Source organism: Littorina saxatilis, linkage group LG12, assembly GCF_037325665.1.
Source record: "Littorina saxatilis isolate snail1 linkage group LG12, US_GU_Lsax_2.0, whole genome shotgun sequence".
Classification (NCBI taxonomy): Eukaryota; Metazoa; Mollusca; class Gastropoda; order Littorinimorpha; family Littorinidae; genus Littorina; species Littorina saxatilis.
Window position 1 is genome coordinate 54,504,703 of NC_090256.1, and position 19,781 is coordinate 54,524,483.

Genomic DNA, 19,781 nt, shown 5'->3' on the forward strand with positions numbered 1-19,781 from the left:
AATTTTCATTTAATTAATATACTTACCCAACTCACATCGTTTAAACCCTCCCGCCTCCCCGCTGTGGTGGTATTGGGTTCTAAAAAAGTAGTGAGTTGGGCTTCGTTCGAATGATACAAATGGCGGCGTATGCGCACGCATACGGATGTTGGACCGGACATCGGTCTGATATTATGGGATGGATCACTCTTTTTTAGGGTGGTCTCCCTTGTTACCAAGGGGAACGTGTACAGCGTTACCAGCACTGAACTAGAGTAAATTGCTATATGTGAGTTGGGTAAGTATATTAATTAAATGAAAATTTATTATTAAAATTTTGGATTATGCTAAGCACCTTTGGACTACAGCTCAGAAAAATGAAGTACATATACAGTTTATAAATTAAAATGTACCCTGTCCTACATACACAATGAGAGTTATGTACGTCTGTATTATCATTCATATATTATGGCACTTTTTTAGCATGGGAAATTATTTTGCTCGTTTTGTTTTAATTGTTTGCTTTTAACTTTTGTCTCTGAAAAACTTGTCTTCTGTTCCCTTTAGTATTACCTTCTCTTGGTTTTACTTTTGGTTTAAACAAGGTTTTATTCAATTAAACATGATACAGTAATAAAACGAAAAACAATAGGGACACAAACTCAAGCGAACGCTTATATTACGTGCCCTTTTTGGCTCACGTAAGTGCAGCCTATGCGATGCTAACTTTTGTGCGTGCGTGCGTATGTATGTACTAGATGAATACCCGGCTTCGCCGGGAAGAAGTAGAGCCGAATGGTGCACCGTACGCGGGCTTCGCCGGGTACCTGGCTTCGTCGGGTTAGTGGCGCACCGTACGCGATTGACGCCACACGAAGGAAGGGAGATAACGCGCAAAACACTGGAGAAGATAAGGAAGAGTTACTGGGAATGGATGTACAGAAAAACCATAAAAACCAAAATCGGTTCAGCGCTGCGCGCTGAGAGCATGTGTTGAAAATTTTCATCGTCCAGATTGTGTCCGGGGTCTACCTGAATATGCCCACCAAATTTGAAGCAGATCCATCGAGAACTTTGGCCGTGCATCGCGAAGTGACAGACAGACACAGACAAGCCGTATATAGATATGACTAAGTGCCAAAAGGTGCGCACGAAAAGCGGACAAAGGGGCTAAAAAATAAAAGTTGACAAACACGACTGATATTGTGATTTTTGTTAAGACAACAGATGCTGGAACCCAATTACGAAAAGAAAAGATAAATTTACCCAAATGATTTTACAAATAACGATAATTTTGTTCGTTATATCATTCAAAACGGCACTGAGTCATAGCATTAAGGTTATCTCGCACGTTTTTAAAGCTAGGGCTTTGAAACTTGGCACACAACCAAAGTATAATGACCTCCAGGTATGGTGCACATCACATTAAACAACATTGAATTTCAAGGTCACAGCGAGGTTAAATTTCCTTTGCAAACTGGAAAATTGTCGTTGTCACGTCTTACATGTTTTAATACTAGATCAGTTAGACTTTACATACTTCACATACTTTCAGCATTTTTATAAAACCTCATTAAAAGTGACCTGCTGGTTAATCTTTGTCAAAGTTCAAGGTCACAGCGGGGTCACATCTGGTCCAAATGTGGAATATTTTCAATTTATTCAGCGCGTTTATAGCACGAGCTTTGAAAATACACACAGTTCTAGTGTATAATGTTCACACACGATTAAAGTCTGGTTGAAAAAGTCAAGGTCACAGCAGGGTCGCGTTGAGGTCAAACATATACATTTTTCAATGAGGTTTTCTCATATGTTTTTGAAGCTTGGGCCTTGAAACTTGGCACACTACGCAAGTTAAATTAAACCTCATCAAATTCCAAGGTCACAGTAAGGTTAAAGATCCTTTAAGGATATTTTCTAAAAAAGGTGACCGCCTGGTTAATGTTTGTCAAATTTCAAGGTCACAGCAGTGCCATCTGGCTTAAACTTTGAAAAATTGTCAATTTCTTCAACTAGTTTTATAGTGTTTGAAGTCATTCACACATGATGAAAGTCTGGTTGATAAAATCAAACGTCAAGGTCGCAGCGGGGTCGCATTGAAGTCAGACACATACAATTGTCATTTTCACGAACGCCTTTTAAGCAACACCTTTGAAACTTCACACATTCCAAAGTTTTGATGTTGTTTGGTTATAATCAAAGTGTGGTCAATTTCCATGATTGAGAGCATTCAGAGGGGTCAAGTTGAGGTCACACAAAAAGTGATAATCTTTATAAGACTCACGTTTGCTGCTATTGCTCACTTGACATTGGTGAAAGTGCTTATTTTATAATTGTTGATCTTGATGTTTTGACTAATTAATATTACCAGGATCAACCATACCAGATTTCAAAGTCCAGAAGTTGTCAAACCTCAAACCTGTTGGAAGTTTCAAAGATTTAAGCATCAACAAATTTCTATTTGAGTTGACCTTAAATAACAGATTTGACCTTAAATCTTAAAACAGATCAACCAGACTTTGGTTTTATATAAATTGAAGTTCAATACAATTTCCTTTTTTTTTTTACCCACGCGAGACCCTGCTATGACCTTCACATTTCTCAAGGATCAACCTTGAATTCTCCATGTTGAACAATCATTAAGCAAAAGCGTTGTTTGAAGTTTGAAGGTTCTAGCTTCAAAAATCTCTGAAAAAATATGTTTCATCCGTTTTCTGAACCACATGTGACCCAGCCGTGACCTTGAAATCTGACAAGGGTCAACAAGACTTTTACCATGCATGGGGGCGATTAAACCCCAAATGTGTGTGAAGTTTCAAGGTTTCAACTTAAAAAACGTCTGAGAAAAATATACATTTTCCTTTTTGGACAATGTGTTGCACGCAAGACAACACGACAAACGCTCGTGTTATCATTCTTTTACTTTAAGGTCGACTTGCGTGCCCGCTCTTTCGCTAATCTCAATTAAAATTCATCTTGGAAGTTCGGTTTTATTACGCTTTTAATTAAGAAGATTAAACTAAGACAACAAATAGTTAGTTTTACCCATTAAACTCGATAAGGTAGTGACATTTTATGTTGAACGCAAGATGGTGTCGCACGCAAGATCTGAAAAGATGTTGACGACATAATTTCAACACTTGATAGCGCATTCGTGGTTCGTGATTTCTTCACAGATTTTGAACACAGAATGTGTCACGTGGTTCCGTAGATGAAGTAGATCTTTGTACATGTAAATTTTGTTTTTAAAAGAAAATAACCGTTAATTATCGAACATTTTGTCGCACGCAAGATATGACGAAATTTTCAAATCGTTTTCAAAAATGCTGTTCAAAAGTTCTGCAGTCTTTGCTGGATTACTTGAAAGACAGCAGTTTGATACACCGTTATCGTTTGACGTGTCGACATCAATTCCAGAGTTTTTGAAAAAGAAATTTAGTAAATATCTGCGATTGAAAAATGTATGCCGTGATGACGACACATCTTGCGTGCGACACCTTAAAATTCGGTTATCGAAAAAAAAAAATTCTCTCGAGATTTAGATTTGACGTTTGGTCTCGTCTGTAAAGCGATGTTTCAGGCATTCAATCAAACTAAATGCAATTCATTTGTGCTTCTTGTTATTTTTCTGTGGCATATTCAAAACACGAGGTATCACGATGTCCTTTTTCAGATGGCCGGTTTTGGCGTTATTTTTGACTTTAAACAAAGATAACTTCAAAACCGTTCAAGTCAGACACACGAAATTATGTCCACTATCTCTTCGCACATTCATCCACACACACACCAATTTTCAGCAGACACGCGGTTTTAGAAACATTTTTATTGTAAAACAAAGTCGTCTTCTGTTCTGTGAGCACCTTTTGGCACTTAGTCATATATATGTCTGTGGTAGAAACTTTAACATTTGACTGAACACCGAAATACTAATTTTACCTGGTTATTATTCAAGCAACAGCTTCAAAGTATTGAACCAATGATCAACATTTCGTCGGCACGTATAGTTAAAGTGTGTATCCAAAGAAAACGTGTGGTGGGGGGTTTTGGGGGGGTAAAAACAGCTGACTGGTTTGTGTCGTGTGTGGTATGTAGACTTAGGTCAGATCGCGTGAAGGATTGTGGTATAGATACAGTTATCACCGAGCTGCAGTTCGCCGATTCGAAGAAGACGACTCATGATTTCACATTGTTCGGTTTTGTAGCTCCAGAAAAATAGATAAAGAAGATACCAAGGGAGATTTCCTACAGGTTAATCTGCACAGCGTGTTTCCAGTGTCTGCGCGAGGAAGCGCTGTCGAAAGCGCAGTGTCGATCTGGCCATCTGGCAGTCGTGTCTCCGTAAGTAGGCTACAGACAGACAGATCTAGATCTAGTGTCTCGCACTCTTGCACAGTGTCACCTATGCTTACTGTGTGTGTATGTGTGACGGAGTGATTGAGTTTGTGTTACTGTTTGTCGATTTCTTACGTGAGCCTTGAAGGCTTCGCCTCTTGTTTTACTTTTAGTTGAGAACTGGAGACTTTATAAACATTCATTTGAAGTCCAAAATACAGTTTTACATTCTTCTGAGCTGTCTGTGGGATCAGGGATCGCGCTAGCTTCTTAAAAAATGGGTAAGTCATACGCAACGAAACGAAAAAAACGCATCACGGACCAATATTTTTGCGTACTACGAAAACACGTACAGACACAAACAAAACACGCACGAAAGACTTAAAGACACTCCTTACCTAAATACGGCGAGTTTTCCTGTCGAACTCCGCGCACGCCTGTCGAATAACACCCCTGCTGTCTCCAACCTTCGGGCCTTGCGAGTTTGTTTCCCGCTCTAATACGACTAGACACACTTTCCGCCTTTTGGAAGCGCGAGATGGGAGAGCAGCTAATGTCTGTTTCATTATCCGACAAGACATTATCTGGTAATACCCTCGTTACGTTCGTTTGCGATACTTCGATGCAAAAAGAAACGGACTTCAGTTTTGACGCGCAGATTTCATGTGTGTCGTCACTTCTCGAGCCCTATAGTCAGTTTCAGGATCGGGTGATTATTAAGTCAGAGCAAAAGCGCTGCGTGAAGACAAGAAAAAGTTACAATATTTTTGCGTATGGCTTACGCGGCACGGCGAAAAAAACCAGTCAGCGACTTTTAAAATGCGTCATATACGCAAAAATCGTGCGTAAACGCGATCCCTGTGAGATACAAGTACTTTTGTTCCTTTTCTTCTTTTTCACATTTTATAAACATAAGAAAAAAGCGTGTGATCAGTGAGATACAGGTAAAGGGATATAGCTCAGTTATGGTAGCGCGCTGGATTTGTATTCAGTTGGCCGCTGTCAGCGTGAGTTCGATCCCATGTTCGGCGGAAATTTATTTCACAGAGTCAACTTTGTGTGCAGACTCTCTTCGGTGTCCGAACCTCCCCCCGTGTACACTACATTGGGTGTGCACGTTAAAGATCCCACGATTGACAAAAGGGTCTTTCCTGGCAAAATTGCTTAGGCACAGTTAATAATTGTCTACCTATACCCGTGTGACTTGGAATAATAGGCCGTGAAAGGTAAATATGCGCCGAAATGGCTGCAATCTACTGGCCGTATAAAATTTCATCTCACACGGCATCACTGCAGAGCGCCTAGAACTGTACCCACGGAATATGCGTGATATAAGACTCATTGATTGATATGATTGATAAGATTTCAACAACAAAAAAAGAATTGGACACTGCATGCATGAATGTGGAAAGTGCATGAAGTTAAGTTACCCAAGAAAAAAATGCATTCAAACTAGTACCATTTAAAAAAAATACTTACAAGTAGCATATATTCTTTCAATTAAAACGAAGTTTTGCTTGGGTTGAGATCGGAAATAATGTTTCCTTTGTAATGTTGCCATGAAATTAACATCAAGATAACCATGAAACAAGTCGCGTAAGGCGAAAATACAATATTTAGTCAAGTAGCTGTCGAACTCACAGAATGAAACTGAACGCAATGCCATTTTTCAGCAAGACCGTATACTCGTAGCATCGTCAGTCCACCGCTCATGGCAAAGGCAGTGAAATTGACAAGAAGAGCGGGGTAGTAGTTGTGCTAAGAAGGATAGCACGCTTTTCTGTACCTCTCTTTGTTTTAACTTTCTGAGCGTGTTTTTAATCCAAACATATCATATCTATATGTTTTTGGAATCAGGAACCGACAAGAAATAAGATGAAAGTGTTTTTAAATTGATTTCGACAATTTAATTTTGATAATAATTTTTATATATTTAATTTTCAGAGCTTGTTTTTAATCCGAATATAACATATTTATATGTTTTTGGAATCAGCAAATGATGGAGAATAAGATAAACGTAAATTTGGATCGTTTTATAAATTTTTATTTTTTTTTACAATTTTCTGATTTTTAATGACCAAAGTCATTAATTAATTTTTAAGCCACCAAGCTGAAATGCAATACCGAAGTCCGGGCTTCGTCGAAGATTACTTGACCAAAATTTCAACCAATTTGGTTGAAAAATGAGGGCGTGACAGTGCCGCCTCAACTTTCACGAAAAGCCGGATATGACGTCATCAAAGACATTTATCAAAAAAATGAAAAAAACGTTCGGGGATTTCATACCCAGGAACTCTCATGTCAAATTTCATAAAGATCGGTCCAGTAGTTTAGTCTGAATCGCTCTACACACACACACACACACACACACACACACACACACAGACACACACACACACACACACACACACACACACACACCACGACCCTCGTTTCGATTCCCCCTCGATGTTAAAATATTTAGTCAAAACTTGACTAAATATAAAAATAAGTTCGGGTTGAGATTCATGCAGTTTTAAATAGATTTCTGTCATGAATAAAATTCTGCATTCTTGTATGTCGATTGTAGCTATTCCAGATATAACTTGCAGTTTTTTACCTCAGGAAAGAGAAGAAAGTTTGCGTTTTTATTTCACTTTTACAGCAACAAGAATTAATTGTGCTGCTGTTCCGTTTGAACTAAAAACCTGTAGATTGAAAAAGAAAATTGATGTGTATCATATGTACTTTTGTTTTGACAAACAGAGACAAGGTTCACAGGTAAAAGGGAAACAAAACACGGCATGTATGAGTGTGTTTAGCAAGTGGCATTTTTATTGTGTGGAAGTTTGTGTGGCCATCATCACCTAACCCCATCCCCACCCTCTTTTTCTCACCAAAATCCCCTAAAAAAAATGTTAAAAATGATATATATATCTAAACACGTATTCCACATACATTTAATACACAATCAACCACTGTTTGGTGTTTTTTGTGTTGTAACTCCTGACTGTATTTGTTTGAGGGTACATGGACTTTCTTGACTGCAATTGAACTTATTTTTTTAGAACTAAAGTTTTGGGTTGTCTTACTTTTGCCTTCAAAAATTGACCTTATCACACTTTTAACCACTCCTTTTAAAAAAACTCAACTCTTTTTAAGTTTAATTTAAAATCTCCTGAATGAATTTATGGGGTATAACTGAAAACAAGACTTCGTTAACAGCACTGGTTTCAGGTTTCCATAGATACTGCTGGTTTTGAATAGTTTATAACCTGTAATCAAAACACGAGACGTACAGGTTAAATTATCGCAATTTTTAAGTTTAATTTTGGATAAAATGAAACGTAACTAGAAGAACCTTGACCTATCGGCCTTTTAAATTAAAGTGAACAAACAAGATGCACAACAGACAAAAATCGATGATAACTGATACTGTTATCATCTTTGAATTGTTGTTAATTCAAAAATGGACAAAGCAAAAATCATGCAATAAATAATAATAACAATAAACGTTATAATCTTTATCCAGTGTTCTATATCACAAATTGTATGGTAGGATTGATGATATAAAAGCAAAATATAAGAATTGAAAGAAGTTTTGGAAAGAGATTAGATAAGAGAAACCTATTTGTGCCAGACAGCACTTGAAATTTTAGCAAATGATTTTTGCGAGGAAAATTATTGAATTGAAATAGCAATGTGATTATTTTAAGTTTGCTCCTCTTTATTTTAATTTTATTTTTGTATGACATTTTTGTATGGCTAGGTATATATTCTAATATAGCCAACAATCTTTTTCATGATAGTTGTATGAATACCCTTGGTTCTTTCACCTAGAGGTACAATGACTCATGATACTTTGAGGATGTAGAACATTTTTATGTCTGTTTTGTCTTTATTCTGTATTTTTTAATACTGTTGCATCTCTTCACTTAACTGACACTTGCCAGACCAGTACTGTTTGAACTTTATTCTGATATAATCCAACCCCTGAAGAAAAAGAGTACCTTGAACTGGCACCAGGTCATTAGGCCTAGAAAAATAATGACGCGGCCAACTTTAAAAAAAAAAAAAGTTTAATGAACACAGGCGCATATAAATTATAACTTCTTCTTCTTTTTTACAGAAATTGTGAAAACTGTGTCCCTGGATGTTGGAGAAAAGTAACTTTCCTTGTATAAAGTCTAACAAAATTGAGTTTTGTCAATTTTAATTAAAAATAACATTTGAAGAGTCAAAAACAGTTACAGGGTCTGGAGTTCAAAATCGGGTCAGTTGGGGAATCGGAAACATTGAACTTTTTTTCTCGGCCTTTTCAGTGGTGTTTGTGTGACACAGTTGTAGGATGATTGTTGTTTTATGTGGATGTAGAGTGGCTTGTTTGTTCCACAAAGTCATGCAGTGTCAGGTTGAAACAGAGTGGCCGAAAGTCGATCACTCAATGTTTGATTTCAAACACTTGCTTTTTGTGAGTTCTTTTGTTTGTTAGGTTCTATGTTAGCTCATCTGTGTCATTAGGAACTATTTCTTAGTTGTGATATTGTATTGCTTTTAACACAGGACATGTATCTTTGCTTATGACTCTAAGTGCAGATTTCTCAGCTAGTTTGAAAAAATTAAACCCATATCATGTTTTGGTTTTTGGTATTTCGACTGCGGCAGATACAGATATAAATTGCTTTTGTATTTTTTGTCTGAGATTCAGACCTTTTATGAAACAAAGAAGAAGAAATAATGGGTTTTTTTATTGTGTTAATTAATGTCTTTTCCCAAACATTCAGGCCTTTGGACTGTATCACACTTTTGCTCATTCCAATGCCTAAATAGTAGTCATAAGTTCTAGTTGTCATAAGTAATCTAGTTGTCATAAGTTCCAGGTAGATATGTAACAATACAATACAGTAAATACAGTGTGCTAGCTGGTGCAGTCTTGTTGGTATGTGTGACTACCTAGACTCGTAGCAGTATATATATTTTTCTTCTTCCATGCACTTGCTTTTTTCATTATATTTAGTCAAGTTTTGACTAAATATTTTAACATCGAGGGGGAATCGAAACGAGGGTCGTGGTGTATGTGCGTGTGTGTGTGTCTGTGTGTGTGTGTAGAGCGATTCAGACTAAACTACTGGACCGATCTTTATGAAATTTGACATGAGAGTTCCTGGGTATGAAATCCCCATACGTTTTTTTCATTTTTTTGATAAATGTCTTTGATGACGTCATATCCGGCTTTTCGTGAAAGTTGAGGCGGCACTGTCACGCCCTCATTTTTCAACCAAATTGGTTGAAATTTTGGTCAAGTAATCTTTGACGAAGCCCGGACTTCGGTATTGCATTTCAGCTTGGTGGCTTAAAAATTAATTAATGACTTTGGTCATTAAAAATCAGAAAATTGTAAAAAAAAATAAAAATTTATAAAACGATCCAAATTTACGTTTATCTTATTCTCCATCATTTGCTGATTCCAAAAACATATAAATATGTTATATTCGGATTAAAAACAAGCTCTGAAAATTAAATAAATAAAAATTATTATCAAAATTAAATTGTCGAAATCAATTTAAAAACACTTTCATCTTATTCCTTGTCGGTTCCTGATTCCAAAAACATATAGATATGATATGTTTGGATTAAAAACACGCTCAGAAAGTTAAAACAAAGAGAGGTACAGAAAAGCGTGCTATCCTTCTTAGCACAACTACTACCCCGCTCTTCTTGTCAATTTCACTGCATTTGCCATGAGCGGTGGACTGACGATGCTACGAGTATACGGTCTTGCTGAAAAATGGCATTGCGTTCAGTTTCATTCTGTGAGTTCGACAGCTACTTGACTAAATATTGTATTTTTGCCTTACGCGACTTGTTCTGTGGTTATTATAGTGACAGAATTTGAATTGGCTGATAAAACATCAGAAAGGCAGCTGAATGTTTTAGTTCCTTAAGGCAAAGGGAGCCACTAAAATCTAAATTTGTATTTACTTCTACCATAGGCTAATGTTATATGCTTATGAAGTGGTAAGGCATATACGATTTCAAAACGGATAACGTTTTCAGTACCGTCACTGTCCGTTACCATGGAAACGGCAATCTCCAACTGCCAAAATGGGTTGCTAGGAACACGTTTTTTAGCTTCCCCTTAAATCATAGGAATGTGATTTTTTGTATGTAGGATGTAGGAGTCCATAGTTGTGGAATGACAACAGGGATTTTTTCTAGGATGAATAGTTCTGATAAAATATTTTTTTTAGATGAATTATCATGTTTTTCAGCACAATTTTAGTAAATATGACCCGCCTGAACAGTTATTTATTAATTTAAAGAAAATTCCTGTTGTCATTCCACAGGTTGTCCTCTGATAAGCATGTCCCTTAAGTTTCATTGCATTCTGAACAGCTGGATTGAAGAAAAACAGTTTCCTAGAAAGCAGGTCATGCAAAAACGCTGAACAGAGAAACAAGGCCGAGAACATTTCAAAGCTCTTTCATTCACCCCAAATCAATGTTAACATAGTTCAGGTATTTTTCACAGACACCTGGTAACTACAGGCTTACCTAAAACTGCCCAGCAGCATATGCTGCACCCCCTTGTAGTCTGATGAGCTCATCCTGTCTTTTGAGTTTAGCTGCACGCACAGTGTCGCGTCTCTTGTTTAACTGATCTTTCTTGAACCTGAGGCTGCCAAGAACCCTTTTACACTCCTAGCCTTGTTTAGTCTTTTCATGTTACAGCCTGTTGTAAAGCCGTAGAACTGTGCAGTGTTGAGAGCAGCCGCTGGTTCAAAATTGAATTCCCTAGCCCCTGTGACGACTGCAAACCGTACGCGATTTTTGCATGCAAATTTGTCCTTGGGGCAGCGAACCCAAACGCTGCTGTGGAGACACTCATTAGAGTTTTGGGTTTTTCCTGACACACATCTCTGAAGCAGTTGATCTTCGTCAGTCTCTGGTAAACTGGTTCTAGAGGAGGATTCAGCTTCTTGAAGTTGAGAGGTGTATGGACGACGTGTGGTCCTGGGGGCTGGTAGAAGGACCATGACGCGGCATCATGGGGGCACAAGTCATGCTGTGGCTTGTCATCTGTTGAGAAGCCGTGACGCAGAGATGCCATCACTGCCCGTTTCATGTCTGCAACTGTCTTACCCCCCACCCCCCCCCCCCTAATTGCCCGATTATAATATATCGTCAACTTCCTGATTGTATTCAGAGTCAGCTGATGATACCCTCGCCTTCCCAAAGTGATTCCTTTTTTGCGGCAGTCTGTCACAAGGTTGCGAAGCCCTGTTACAAGACGCTTGGAAACGTGATTGATGTACTCTTCTTTTTCGATGGTTACTTGATCTCCATAAGGCTTTATTTTGGAAAGTTTCTGGAAGGTTTTTGTGTCACCGTCTGACAGGATAACTGTGTATCGCAGATTGTGCTGCGACACTGACCTGCCCCACAGAACCCGAGCCGCCTCGACTTCCATGATGCCCGGCACTGGAACCTAAAAATAAAACCACCGTTTCAGTCAAAGTCAGCCACTGAATAGCAAACACACAAACACACACACACACACAAAAGGCAATCATCCACGTATCTACCAACATAGACGCTATTATTGCTTTTGTTCAGTACATGTATTACTATGCATGGATTAGTACCCAAAAACACACACACACACATGCATGCACACACACACACACACACACAAACACACACACACACACAAGGCAATCAGCCACAGATCTACCAACATAGACGCTATCATTGTTTTTGTTCAGTACATGTATTACTATGCATGGATTAGTACCCAAACACACACAAATACACACACACGTACAGACACAGACACAGACACACACACACACACACACACACACACACACACACACACACACACACACACACGTACACTTCACATAGACAGCGCACACAAAACACTGACACACATTTTCACAAACACTTACAGATCTATGTAAAATTCAAACACAACACACTATCATCCCATTTCAACAAACGTCTTCACAAACGCACCATACACACATACTGTTTAGATCTACGCACTCACCTGCAAAATTCTTGTCACAGATGTCCAGTTGTTTTACCAGCCAGGCAGCATACTCCAGGGGTTTCTCCTGGAGAAGTTTGTTTCCAGTTGTCTGGCAAACGTATGACAGTAGTTGCACATAACATGAGCGTCAAAGCAAATTCCAGTCAGCACGTCTAGACTACAGCACACCCTATTCCAATGTGGGACGAGTGCCCCCTGGTCAGCCATGATCCGTCGTAGCTTACACTGATATCAAGAACATCATCATCAGACAGTGTCATTCCATTGTGCGTTGCGTGTATCTGTCTGACCTGACGGACAGCCTCACTGAATACTTTCTCCTCCAGTAGATCTACATCAAGTCGTTGATAGAGTTTATCAGCTTTCTTCTGGAAGGTTTTGTGATCCATGCCTACCAAATCTAAACTTTCACAAAATTTGTAAAATTGTTGAGCACCTAGCCCACATATCAAGGAGTCTGGACGAATAAACGGCTTGCCTGATGAGACCATAATCCGTTTGACCGCTTTCTTTGGAAGCAAGGTATCCAGCGGTACCTGGAACAACTTCCTCACATGCGCGTACACTGCAAGGCCGTGTCTCTGTTTTGAGTCTGGGCATGGTGACAGCGTTGGCTGTTTACATTGCGGACAACAAAGTTCGTTTACAAGTCAATACCATCAAAGGTTTCCAAATCAACAAGACATCTCCTTGTTTGGGAAGCCTCTGGACCTGTCGCTTTTGACCAGTGGCTGCTGTGTAGGCCTATGTGTTCGTCTTGAATTGTTTTCGCGTCAAACCGCCAAGAACACACTCTCAGTCCTGACGCAGAATTTGATCTGCATGCCACAGCGGTCGATCCAGATTTTGTGGGCTTTGTCACCGATTGTGTTTTAGTTGTTCTCTTGTCTCTGCAACTCTTCAGTTGTTGTCTTCTCGTACACTTGCCTTTATGATGTGTTTTTCGGAGCGTTGATCTTTTCACACGTGCCATTTTTCTAAGCAAACTTAGTCGAAAACTAAACGCGGTGAGCAGACGACTTTTAAAACGCGAAAAGCCACGCGAGCCTATCTGACCAATCGTGGCCAGGTATTTACGTCATACCCCCGTATATGGAAAGTGTCTGTGGTTTGCTTGTTTGAAAAATAGGGGGGTTTCCCCAGGAGAATCCATATTTAACCGAAAATAACCGCCGAATGACACAGGGGAGAGAACTGCTGTTCAAACGGTATACGACGTTCCCGCGTTGGGCGAGCAGAAATGTCTGTTGTCAAGGGTTGAAAATCGGAATTTTTATCGGAAGAGTGAATGAAAAGACAGAAAAATTCGCCGGGTTGGTGCAAAGAAATATGTTTTTAGAGACTTTGATGAATTTGTATAGTGTAATCATATGCATTTCATGAAAGTAGACAGATTGAAAGGTGCAAAACTGCTAACAACTCAAAATGGCTGTTTAAGTCCCATCACTCTAAAATTTCAGTGGCGCACTTCGCCTTAATGCTTCCAGCAATTATTTTGTGATTTTTTTTTGGTCACACTTCATTTCAGCACAAAAAGGTTTGAACTTGTGCATGTAGTTATGTTAACGCAAGTTTCCAAAGTCAGATTTACTTTCATTCAATGTTTGTGCTTTACTAATCTCCTTTTTCAAATGTGAACAGTGAAAATAATACCCCCCGCGGGTTTGGGGGAAGAATTTACCCGATGCTCCCCAGCATGTCGTAAGAGGCGACTAACGGATTCTGTTTCTCCTTTTACCCTTGTTAAGTGTTTCTTGTATAGAATATAGTCAATGTTTGTAAAGATTTTAGTCAAGCAGTATGTAAGAAATGTTAAGTCCTTGGTACTGGTAACTTGCATTCTCCCGGTAAGGTCATATATTGTACTACGTTGCAAGCCCCTGGAGCAATTTTTTGATTAGTGCTTTTATGAACAAGAAACAATTAACAAGTGGCTCTATCCCATCTCCCCCCTTTCCCCGTCGCGATATAACCTTGAACGGTTGAAAACGACGTTAAACACCAAATAAAGAAAGAAAGTGAAAATAATTTGTTCTCCAGGTTTTTTTGTGTGTGTTAGAAATGATTTGTTTAAAACAGAATTGGACGTATAGTATGTGTATACATGTATCAACATTTTAAGCAAAAAGTCTCGGTAGTATTCCATAATATGTATTGATTTAATCAAAGAAATTATAAGGCATATGCATGCTTGCTGAAAGGAATGAGGACATTTTTACCCCCCAAATAATTCTCGGTTTGCATGTTATATTTTATGTATCTTCTAGTTACCCCCCGCGGGTTAGGGGGAAGAATTTACCCGATGCTCCCCAGCATGTCGTAAGAGGTGACTAACGGATTCTGTTTCTCCTTTTACCCTTGTTAAGTGTTTCTTGTATAGAATATAGTCAATGTTTGTAAAGATTTTAGTCAAGCAGTATGTAAGAAATGTTAAGTCCTTTGTACTGGAAACTTGCATTCTCCCAGTAAGGTAATATATTGTACTACGTTGCAAGCCCCTGGAGCAATTTTTTGATTAGTGCTTTTGTGAACAAGAAACAATTAACAAGTGGCTCTATCCCATCTCCCCCCTTTCCCCGTCGCGATATAACCTTCGTGGTTGAAAATGACGTTAAACACCAAATAAAGAAAGATCTTCTAGTTGCTCTTTTTAAAATGTTTTCTTTCTTCTTGTTTCTTTCTTCTTTCATACCTGTTTTTGTGCGGTTTTTGTTTTAGAAAAGTTAGTATGAGCATGTCTGTAACACCCCGGAAAAATTTTAATTACCAAACCTTCAAAATCCTAACAAATACAAAATCAGTAGCAAAAGATGAAGGGACTGCATGTAAAATATGCAAAGGACTGGGCAATAGTACCTCTCCAAACCTCTGTGGAAGAACTGCAGTTTCCACATGCTTATTTTGTGACTGAAAAACCCGGCTACTGTTCATCTTCTTAGCTTTACCCTTGATTTCTTCAGTGCAAGTGTTCATACATTCAGCTCCAAACATATTAGTTATGAAATAGGAGCCAGGTATATTCATTGGTGGTACATGTATTCCACATTATGTAAAATCGGAATGACTACCTCTCGGTGTTTAAAAATCACTTATCTGGTCAAAACAAAAAAGACCAGAAGCTTGCAATGGTTTATCCAAACTTTTCATGAAGTAGAACTTCACTGCATTAGAATACAACTTAATTGTAGATGAATGTGGTTACGCACTATGATTGATCTTTAACTAAGGATGTGCGGTTTTTTTCTGTTTGTTTCTTCAGAATGACAAGTCTACAGGGTCCATAGAAGTCATTGGAGGTGATGATCTGGAATCTCTCAGAGGAAAGGTAAGTGTGTTAAAATGTTTCTTTTGTCATTGATGAGGTGAACTTCTTATTTTGCTAGCTATAAATAGTAACGGTACATGTAATTTGAAAAAAAATGAAGAAAAAAACATTTTATTTTATTTGTTTTTTTATTCAATATGGCTGGTCTACACATGTGCCTGTAGGACATGAATATTCTTTTTCATCAATTTGATAAAATATGATTTTGTATTCTGACCTATGCATGTGATATGTTCTATTTGGGTTTTTTATGTAATTTTTCCCTCTTGCTCCTGGAGAAGAGGGCACAGCAGCATAAGGGGATCTTTGGAGCTGACATTTTAAGAATGTTGCTAAGATTTATTTTCTTTGGAAAATGTGCCAAAATAGCTATAAACGTTTTGGCAATCATCTGAAGATTAAGGCAGTCCTCTGTGTCACCTTCCCATACAGGAACAAAATTGTTTGAAACAAGGTCGACGTAGCGGCAAAGTTTTCAGCAACTTAAAGTAAGTTTTGGTGTTTTTTCAGACAGCAGGTGTGTTGCCTTTGTTGTGTAAACTGTGTGAGTATGTGTAAACTGTGTTTGTTTCAGAATGTACTTGTGGTGGAGGACATCGTTGACACAGGGAAGACCATGCAACAGCTGCTGAACCTACTGCACGCTGTCAACCCCAAGTGTGTCAGAGTCGCCAGGTAATATATCCTATAATAAACGCATTGTACAAATACAGAGGAAACAGATGCAGTGAAAAGAAAGTGAAACTGCAAAGATGTTGTTAGGAATTTATTTTCTTCTGCAAAGTTGGGGTACTACTTGTCTCCAAAAACCCCGAAAACCCCTGAAAACCCCATCTAGACTAACTAAATCTATTTTCAAAGTGAAGTATTAGACATGCCTGTGAAAAGTAAGCCGGATTCATGCTACATGCACCCTTATATTTGTGTTGAGAGCCGGATTTTCGACGAAATCGATGCAACAATTTCAATGTCAGGGAGGTAACTCTTGTTACTCGAAAGCACAATTATTGATGACGTCATATGATTAGTGCTTCCGCTCCTTCGTAAATCCTCGCACAAACACGAAAATAAAGCCATGAACGGTGAAAGTTGCAAATACAAGTCATGATTGCAAACAATTATGTAACAAAACACGATCTAAGGACGAATTTTCTTAATTTCTGATGAGGTTTTCGGGGGTTTTCGGAGACAAGTAGTACATGTACTGCAAAGTTGCCAAAATGGACATCAAAGTCAACATTTCAGAATTCAAAATGTGAAGGTAGTTCATAAAGGCACAGTCCATCTCATGAGAACAGCGCTGCTGACTGTCTCAGTTCTGGCCAGGCTTTGGCACCATAACAAATACAAATATCCAGTGCAGAGATTCATTTTTGAAAATTGAGGATGAAAGTCACTTGTTCATTTCTCAATGCTTGTTATTCTCTCAGGTGCCAGGAGACTGGTTCCGAATAACTCTCACTTACTCTATTACACATGTCGTATGCATTTGGAGCGCTTACTTCTCTTTGTTTATTGGATCTCCAAACAGCGCTTTGCCTCATTGGTTTAAATTTCTGAAAAGCCAAAATTCCCACTCAGTACAGAAAGCAGCAGGCTTTTTGACAGCAAAGTTTTCAGCAATTGGAAATAAGTTTTGGTGTTTTGCTGTTAACGACATCTCTGCATTGTTTGTCTTGGAGTCAGGCTTGCAAAGCCATTATTTCCAGCTAGTTTTGGCCAGCCTAAAGCAATGAAAATTATGTTTTCTTTTATTGGTATTTGACAAGCAGTTACTTTTGGTGACGCAGTTTTACAGGCTTTTAAAAAAAAACCTCTTTTTTTCTTTTCTTTTTTTCATTATCTTATGCCTGCATTTTGATGTTTGTGCAGCCTTTTAGTAAAGAGAACACCAAGGAGCACAGGTTACAGACCAGACTGTGAGTATATCAAAGTATTTACTCCCTATCTGTATATAGACACGCTGAACAGTTTAGTCCACACTGCACAACAAGTTCATAGCTTTAATGTGGGATACAGTACCTGGTACGTGCAGTGAAAGGACACCCAGGCATGGGAATTTTTTTTTTATTGTTCCGCCGAAAATGCAAAAGTGTCCGCCGAAAAAATAAAGGGAGGAGGCACACATAAAAAGCATCGGTTACTTTGGCCTTTGCGCAAAAGCCCGCGAAAACTTTCCGTACTTTGTTCACGCACTGCTACCGCCCGCCTCAGTTATTGAACTTTTATGTTTGAAAGTAAACCAGATTGAACAGATTGTGTTACAAGTTACATTTTCCTGTTTGTCTCAACAGATCAATTTATTTTTACAAATTTAAACCATATAATACATGTATATATTTTTTTTCTTCAAAAAAGCAAAAATTGGTACATTTTTGAGTCACTTGAGAAAAAGTGACTCTATGTAATCGGTCAGTGTTAGTCTGTCCGGCCGGCCGGCCGTCCGTAGACACCACCTTAACGTTGGACTTTTCTCGGAAACTATCAAAGCGATCGGGCTCATATTTTGTTTAGTCGTGACCTCCAATGACCTCTACACTTTAACGATGGTTTCGTTGACCTTTGACCTTTTTCAAGGTCACAGGTCAGCGTCAAAGGAAAAATTAGACATTTTATATCTTTGACAAAGTTCATCGGATGTGATTGAAACTTTGTAGGATTATTCTTTACATCAAAGTATTTACATCTGTAGCCTTTTACGAACGTTATCAGAAAAACAAGGGAGATAACTAGCCTTTTCTGTTCGGCAACACACAACTTAACGTTGGGCTTTTCTCGGAAACTATAAAAGTGACCGGGCTCAAATTTTATGTGAACGTGACTCATTGTGTTGTGAATAGCAATTTCTTCCTGTCCATCTGATGCCTCATATAATATTCAGAACTGCGAAAGTGACTCGATCGAGCGTTTGCTCTTCTTGTTGTACTAAAAACTCTGATTCTAAAAACAGAATTTAATGGCAAACTTGGAGCTCAGATGACACCAGGTTGCACCATCTGGGTTCTTTGGAGAACATTTTTTCCGGGGGAGCATGCACCCGGACCCCCCTAGTAAGGCTAGGCACTTCGCGCCGTCGACTTGACGCTTTGCGTCTTCAGTTATAAATTGTCTGCCTTTTTTACAATTTTCAATTCCCATGCCTGGACACCCCTGAGACCAGCCCAAAGTGCATTTCCCTACTTTGTAAGGTGCAGGGCCTTCAGAACAGGAATATTGTGGTCAAGAGACCAGCCCTAAGTGCATTTCCCTGCTTTGTAAGGTGCGGGGCCTTCAGAGCAGGAATATTGTGGTCAAGAGACCAGCCCTAAGTGCATTTCCCTGCTTTGTAAGGTGCGGGGCCTTCAGAGCAGGAATATTGTGGTCAAGAGACCAGCCCTAAGTGCATTTCCCTGCTTTGTAAGGTGCGGGGTCTTCAGAGCAGGAATATTGTGGTCACGAGACCAGCCCTAAGTGCATGTCCCTACTTTGTAAGGTGCGGGGCCTTCAGAGCAGGAATACTCATTGTGGTCAAGAGAATAAAGAAAGTTACAACTGAAAATGTTCTTTCATGGGAGTTGTCCTCATGTCTTCAAAAGGAGGAGTTTAGAATGGAGGTAAATGTACATATGTTATAAACAACGGCTGCATGCAGTACATTGGTGGTAAAGACGTCTGCCTTCCGTGTAGAAAGGTGTGGGGTTCGAATCACGCCCGGGCTGAGTTTTTGACTCACATGCGAAGCAAAAGTGAGTCTATGTACTCACCCGAGTCGTCCGTCCATCCGGACGTCCGTCCGTCCGTCCGTCCGGAAAACTTTAACGTTGGATATTTCTTGGACACTATTCAGTCTATCAGTATCAAATTTGGCAAGATGGTGTATGATGACAAGGCCCCAAAAAACATACATAGCATCTTGACCTTGCTTCAAGGTCAAGGTCGCAGGGGCCATAAATGTTGCCTAAAAAACAGCTATTTTTCACATTTTTCCCATTTTCTCTGAAGTTTTTGAGATTGAATACCTCACCTATATATGATATATAGGGCAAAGTAAACCCCATCTTTTGATACCAGTTTGGTTTACCTTGCTTCAAGGTCAAGGTCACAGGAGCTCTTCAAAGTTGGATTGTATACA

The 19,781-nt window shown here is 38.9% G+C and overlaps 1 protein-coding gene across 2 annotated transcripts in view; it reads left to right on the forward strand.

Annotated features, from left to right (window-relative positions):
- Nucleotides 1-19,781, forward strand: part of LOC138982266 (hypoxanthine-guanine phosphoribosyltransferase-like) — a 38,975-nt gene that overhangs the window by 13,140 nt on the left and 6,054 nt on the right. For both annotated transcript variants that reach the window (XM_070355509.1, XM_070355510.1), the window contains exons 4-6: nt 15,605-15,670; nt 16,245-16,345; nt 17,543-17,589. In XM_070355509.1, the coding sequence (XP_070211610.1) occupies nt 15,605-15,670; nt 16,245-16,345; nt 17,543-17,589 (214 nt within the window). The remainder of the gene's footprint in view (nt 1-15,604; nt 15,671-16,244; nt 16,346-17,542; nt 17,590-19,781) is intronic.